General features: G+C 56.8%; 1 protein-coding gene across 1 annotated transcript; it reads right to left on the bottom strand.

Moving 5' to 3' along the window:
- Positions 1–1,804: 1,804 nt before the first annotated feature.
- Positions 1,805–3,969, bottom strand: RPP25L (ribonuclease P/MRP subunit p25 like). The gene is made up of 3 exons (XM_042862362.1): positions 3,900–3,969; positions 3,312–3,563; positions 1,805–3,107 (listed from the first exon to the last, which is right to left on the bottom strand). The coding sequence occupies exon 3, from the start codon at positions 3,096–3,098 to the stop codon at positions 2,553–2,555; it is 546 nt and encodes a 181-aa protein (XP_042718296.1). The 5' UTR covers positions 3,099–3,107; positions 3,312–3,563; positions 3,900–3,969; the 3' UTR covers positions 1,805–2,552.
- Positions 3,970–6,713: the final 2,744 nt, after the last annotated feature.

Here is a 6,713-nt window from a genome sequence, read left to right as displayed (position 1 = left end):
GCAACAAGTCCCGTCCCGGCTCATCCCGGCCCCACAGTTACCTGCCGCCGCCGCGGCCGCTCCGCCCCGGGAGCTGCCGCTCGGAGCCGCGTCCGGTCCTCGCTGTCCCGGCGCTGAGTGTCGCCCGGTCCCGGTGCTCGGCGCCGGTCCGCCGCCGCCTCCCGCCGCTCCGGGGGGGGGGCGGGGCGTGGCCTGCGGACGCCCCGCCCAGAACCGCTGGTGGCGGCCCCGCCCCTCCGCGCCGCGCAGCCATTGGACGAGCGCTCTGCGCTGGCCCCGCTCCTCGGCGCGCTCTGCCGGGGCCGCGCTGCTGCTGCGCGCGGTGCGGTGCGGTACGGACGCAGACGCCGGGTGGTACGTGAGCTGCCCGGGCTGCTGTGAGCACACGTATGTGCATGGGCGCAGGCACACCCCAGCCCCTTATCTGCACTACAGCAGGGGTGAGGATGAAGCAGCTCTATGGCCTTGCTGGGGACGCACGCGGAGTGCCCCTGGGAGGGGTGCGCAGCCCCGTGCGCAGAGGCACCAGGTCCTGTGCACAGTGCAGACAACGAGGCATGGGGTGGCCCAGCCCTGCTGCTGGTCCCCGTGCAGCCTCGGCTCGAGCTCCACAGCTACCCATGGCTGGCCGGCCGAAACGCTGGGTGCTGACACTGAGGAACACCCGTGTGGCACATGTGGCTGTGGGTAAAGGACACCCACGTGGCACATGCTGCACCGGTGCTGGAGGCCCACTGGATCGGGGCAAAGCTCAGTGAGGAAGGGAGTCTGCAAGGGCTGAGCATCCTGGAGCCTACGCGTGCCCCAAAAAGCCACCTCTGGGCCACAGGCTGCAAATGCGGGGCTATGTTGTCCAGTGTGGCCGTGTGCAGTGCAAAGCATCAGGGGAAGTCCGAGCAGCTGTCCCGACGGCTCCTGTTCTGCACCGAGCAGCTCAGCGTGGCTTGGTCGCATCAGGAAGAAGGCAGCAGGGTATGGGATGCAGATCCGCAAGGCAGCTGGGGACCTCTCCTGGCTGCCAGCAGCACACTCACCTCTGTTGGCTCTGCTGTCCGCTCGTTGGGTGGGCTTCGCTTGGGGAATCTCCATACTGCGGCCCGTGGATAGAGCCCAATGTGCCGCTGCATCCACCTGGGAACGATTTTTGTACTGCAAAAGATATAAAATCACTCTGCAGCTCTGTCTGGGAGCTGAGGGGAGTGCTGCCACAAGGAAGGATTATAAGGGCTATTTCAGGATCTAGCTCTAAGTTGAGGGCATTGAACAGGAAACACAGACATGCTGCTCATTGCAATGCAGGCAGTGCAGTCAGATGCTCAAGCATCTTTCCTTAGCATTTATCTCTGAACTGCTAATTAGTTAGTAAAGGCTACTACTAGTCAGCCTGCTACTCAGCTCAGGCATCAGTCACCAAGCTTTCAGCTGTGGGCTCATGCTGGCACAGCAGAGCCACACAAGGACATGGCGTGGCCCTGCAGCTCCTTCCTGCCCAGCAGCTGCTCCAGGATCAAAGCTGTGGCGCACAATGTGATGCTCTATCCCCTGCTTCATTCAGTAGCATTCAGGACAAGTATTTTCAAGACTGCTCTTCCAGAGAGTTTAAAGGAAAATTAAAAAGAACAGCAAAAAGTTTCCCCCAAAAATACCATCCCGGCTTTTCCATTGGTAGAAAAGGTAAATGGCAAAGGAAAACCTTTCTCCACCATCAGGGTCCACTTATAGGAGAAAAATTGCCTGCAGCTGCAGCCCCGTCAGTAATGCTGAGGGTGACCTCCACTGCAACGAAGAAGACACAATACATGTCTTATCACTTAAAAACTTTATTTTAAACCCATCTCTATGCATCATAAAGGAACAGAAAGGGGAAACAAGCATCCTCTGGAGCTTACCATTGCCACCTCAGTGCACTTGCCCTTGCCTACATTGTTTCAGTATGGCGATGACTTTAGTTGACTCCTGCCAGAGGTGTAACTGTCAGCTCCAGAGAGGAAGTGAAAGTAGGACAGAAAGGGATGATTGGCACACAGTGAGTTACATCCCTGCAGTCCCACATCTAAACCATCAGGACACTGGAAGGCTTGAGCAGAAGATGGCCTCTCAGGCACAGGTGAAGTGGCCGATCCAGCCCAGAACGACGCCATCCGCACACAGGAGTTGCGATGACGGGCTGGCAGCCCAAGCTGGGCCACGTCTCCCCTCTAGGAGCTGCCTCCACCCCTGTTCAGGCAAAGCACTGCCATACCTGGAATGCCTGTTTGGGCTCACTAACTGGATGCCAACGGTCCTTGCCCAAATAGGTGAATCCTGTATTTCCATCTCATCCCTGAGCAACAGGCTATGGAGTGCAGCCTGGCACCATCAGACATGGAAACTTGCCAAAACACAATTTAGACAGCTACAGTTTTGTCAATTTTAGAACAGTGAGTTCTCCTGTCTACCCCTAACAGCTCCGAAAGCCTGTGTTCAGCACCAGCTTTCCAGCTAGAGCAGCTGGATGGTTTCTGTAACATCCCCAAGCTACACCCACAAGTGTCCCTGTCTCAAGACTTCACTCAGGACTCCCCAGGCCCTCCACTGGCACGAGGGTGCTTTCCCATGCTGCCAGTTCCCCTTCCTCCACCCTGCTTCCTCTTCATTTGGGCCTGGGACTCTGCTTTAAGTGTCTCAATCCAGAAGGCGTCAAAAGAGCCTGGAGCCTGATATCCAGGCTCCTGGGGATCGAGGGCATCTTTGCTCAGCAGAACACATATGGCAGGAATGTTTCTCTTCACCGTCAAGGCATCAAGACCTGCCTCAGGCACAATGGGTTCCCAGATCTCCTCGATCTGTTTAAAAAGCACTTTGGTGATTTGATGGAGTTCTTTCAGCCTTCTTTTCATGATTTCCACACATGTGATGGTCTTGCTAACAGCCTTGCCTGAGCCAGTGAAAAGGATCTGCCTCACTGAGTCCAGTTCCATCTTGCCAATGGCGTAGCCCATCAGATTTCTTATTTTACTTCCATCTTTCACTTTCATTTCAATGATATCAGGAGGCAGGTCAGTGAAAGGAAGAGGACAAGGTTTCTCTACAATTTTGGTCTTCTTATAGTTTTCCATTCTGTTGTGCTGAAAAGGAAAATGGACCCATGAATACTGTAATTAAGGCTCATACAAATCAATCAGTGCGGGCTTTCCCACCCAGCAAGAAGTTCAGCAGCATCTGCAGCTTCCAGCAACCTGTGCCAGCACAGCAGAGCTTGAATCTGAGGCTGCCATTGGCACGATTTCAGCCTCACTGACCACGAGAAAAGTCTCAGCACCTCCACGCACCTGCAGCTGAGAAATTTCCAAATGCTGTGCAAAGGACTTCTTGCTCCAATTATGTGTAATCTTTTCTCCAAAGGGCACCGTCAGGTTTTGGCACCCGGACAAGGCAGACACAAACTATCCACCAGAATATCCCGGATGTGCAGAAGTGCAAAGGGAAGCGGTCATTTCTAGCACAGGCAGCCTAGGCACCGGTCAGCAACATGAACGCTGGGGTCATTGGGAATGAGCAGCGCAGGTTCAGCTGGCGGAATCCTGGGGAAAAGCGAAGAACAAACGAAAGAGTTCAGGTAAGCGGGCCCACGCTTTCCCCCCCTCTGGGCCTATAGTCACGCCCGGCTCCCGGACAGGCCCACCGCAGGCACGGCGATACGGCCGCGGAAAGGCGGGGGCCAAAGAGAGGCTGGAGGAGGCTGAGCCCCACAGGGCCAGTCCTGCAGGCCGGCCGCCGCGCGGGGAAGAAGCACGGGGCGGGAAAAAGTCCCGCGGTGAACGGGAGCCGATGTCCGGATGCGCTCTGCAGGCTCCGGGCTGCAGGACGGGCCCGACGCAGCCGGGCCGAGCCTGGGGGCAGCCGGGAACCGCGCTCACCTGCCGGCGGCGCCGCACCGCGCCCCTCGCCGCAAAATGGCGGCCGCCACGAGATGTGCGCATGCTTGGGGACGGAAGGGCGGTGCCCCGCTTACGTCCCGGCTCCTGATTGGACGTGGAGTCCAGGTGGGCGTGACGGAATGGTGACGTCAGGCCCGGCCGAGCTTTGAGGTCAGAGGGGTGGATCCGCATCCCTCAGAGCGGGAGTTTGAGGACGGGGTGATACGGGGCTGTGGGACTCGGGGCCGGGGATTCGGAACCCACTGCGCGGGAGCCTCATGTGCCACGTTCCTCTGTCCGCAGGCTGGTAGACAACGCTTGCGACTGAGGAGATGGTGGCGGCGAGGAGCAGCAGCACTGCAGTCAGGTGAGTCTCCTGTGGATCAGCGCCAAGCCCCACGCTTGCCCTGATGCGTGCCAGGCAGTGCTGGGCCCATTAGAGGAGCCCAGCCCTGGACTGGGAACTGGCACGCTTCAGGTCGGCCAGATGGGCCAAGGGCGTCCCTGGGCTCAGGCCCCCTCCCTGTTTTGCAGGTGCTGACAGAGATGTGTGGGCCTTGGTGTTCCTGCTCCATCTGCAGCTGCTGTAGCAAAGCTGACCAGGAGCTGCAGCAGCTGGTGCTGTTGGCGCTGCCTGAGCACGTGGGCACTCTGGGCCCTGACTTTTGGAAGACAGCCTGGAGGGACCTGACAGAGCTGGTGGAGCCTGTCCTGCTGCAGCTCCCCCAGTGCCCAGAGCACTACCAGAAGAAATGATGACAACTCCCTGACTGCAAAGAGGAGCCCCAGGAAGGATAGTGCCCAGCCACACTGCTCAGTCTCTAAGGAGTGGAAGGGTATATGAAGAACTCAGCATTAACGTGGCACAGAAAAGCATCGAAGTGCATCTGGGCACCCTGTCCAAACAGCTACAGTGCTCCAAGGAGCAAGCAGGGAGCCAGCAGGTGCCTCCCTGTCTTAAACTCACCCAGCCAGGGCAGTCCTAGTCACTGCTGCGGCACAGGATGAACCCCTGTCTGCAGGCAACCTCCTCAGGAAAGAAAGGCTGAGACGGTGAGGGGATGTCAACATCACCAAGGCATCCCAGAATGTGTTGGTGCCAGGACCAGCACAGCTGCTGATACTCCAGAATGTGGAGCTGAACTGGGAGTTCAACAAGTGGGCATTGCAGGGCCTGGGGCAGAATACTTCTACCACTGACAAGAGCTGTGCAGGGGTCACTGGAATGCTCCTCAGGAAGAGAGTATACATAGAGATCCTGAAAGTCTCTGGTGCAACCACGACTGAGATTCAGGGCTCTAAGGCAGACACGAGCCAGTGACTGCCCCTCCGTCCAGCCATCAGTGAGGGGGAAGACTGATCTGTGCCTAGAGGTAAAGCTTCAGAGATTCCTTAGAGCAGTACAGCAGTCCACTGAACAGCTGCAGTGCCCATGGCCACCTTGGCATGCCAATCTCTTCCTCATCAGTAGGAAACACCGCCTGCAGCCAGCTCTAATCACACAGCAGCAACTTGGGGAACCCTCCACCTGCTCAGCTGCATGTAGGGCAGCAGGATTCAGCTCAGTGCCCATCTGCTTCCCCAGCTGTAAGGCCACATTCCTGCCTGTGAAGCAGTGCTGTGGAAGGAGGGCTCTGCCAGCATCTAAGTGACTGCTCCATCAGAAGCAGCTGGCATGCTGAGGCATGCCCCAAAGGACCTAAGGAAACAAGTGATGGCACCATAGGAAAAGCAGATGAAAGAGCACCCAGAGCACCCACTTCCAAAGAAATAAAGTGACTTGTACGGAAGAGCTGAAGAGCTCTCATATCCTGCATTGCCCACTGGCAGACGTATTGGTGATGGAGGTGTGACTTTTAGCTCTGAGATTCACACAGAGGGTGGTGTCACACTGGTGACACAGGTTGCCCAAAGAGGTTGTGGATGCTACATCCCTGGAGGCATTCAAGGCCAGGCTGGATGTGGCTCTGGGCAGTCTGGTATAGTGGCTGGCGACCCTGCACATAGCAGGGGCTTGGAACTAGATGATCATTGTGGTCCTTTTCAACCCAGCCCATTCTATGATTCTATGAGGGAGGTGTACTATTCCACAGGAGGACAAGGTGATGAGGATTAGTCAAGGAGAACCAGCTATTCCTCCTGGAACTCCTTTGGCTCACCTTCAGCTGGGCATGCCATGAGGCAGCCTGGGGCTCTCAGCAACTCATCTGGAGGCAAAGCACCAAGCTCAGTGCCACCTCTTTGACCAAATGGGGCTTTGCGCTCCCACAGTGTCAGCAAGAGGCCAGCATCCCCTTCTACAAGCAGTGATCTATGTGGTACATAGTCGCTCCTTTGGCTCACCTTCACCTGTGACCTAGGTGTCAGATCTGCCTGGCTTCCAGCCTACCTTGTATGACACACACATCACCCCTTCACTGTCATATTTTCTACAAGCCACGCAGGATGGTTTAGGAGCTGCTGGCTTCACAAAGGCATATGCTCACACTCAGAAAGTGGACAAATCCCATGCTCCAGCCAGAACAGGCAGGGGGCAGCAAATGCCTCTTTCCCAATAAGAAAGGACTGGCTGGGGCTCTGACTCACTTTCTGCCATTCTAGTAAGCAGAGGAAGGATGCAGGCCAGGGTCACTTGCTCCTCCCAGTCTCCAGGAGTTCCCCTTTTCACTGTTGCACAACAAGACACCAGCAGTCACCCCAGGAAGGGACACGCAGATGACTGCTTCCAGTTCATGCTAGGCATGACATTGCCTTATGAGACATCAGCCGTGGGCAGTTGGCAGCACATGGATCTGCATGAGTTTAACCAGGCAT

The sequence above is a fragment of the Lagopus leucura genome, unplaced genomic scaffold, assembly GCF_019238085.1.
Source record: "Lagopus leucura isolate 7727_CA_CO unplaced genomic scaffold, USGS_WTPT01 Super-Scaffold_650, whole genome shotgun sequence".
Classification (NCBI taxonomy): Eukaryota; Metazoa; Chordata; class Aves; order Galliformes; family Phasianidae; genus Lagopus; species Lagopus leucura.
The sequence above is the reverse complement of the archived record's forward strand: the minus strand, read 5'-3'. Positions and strand labels throughout refer to the sequence as shown.

Coding starts and splice junctions, on each gene's coding strand:
- RPP25L (XM_042862362.1), bottom strand. CDS start 3,098: ATGGAAAACTATAAGAAGACCAAAATTGTAGAGAAACCTTGTCCTCTT.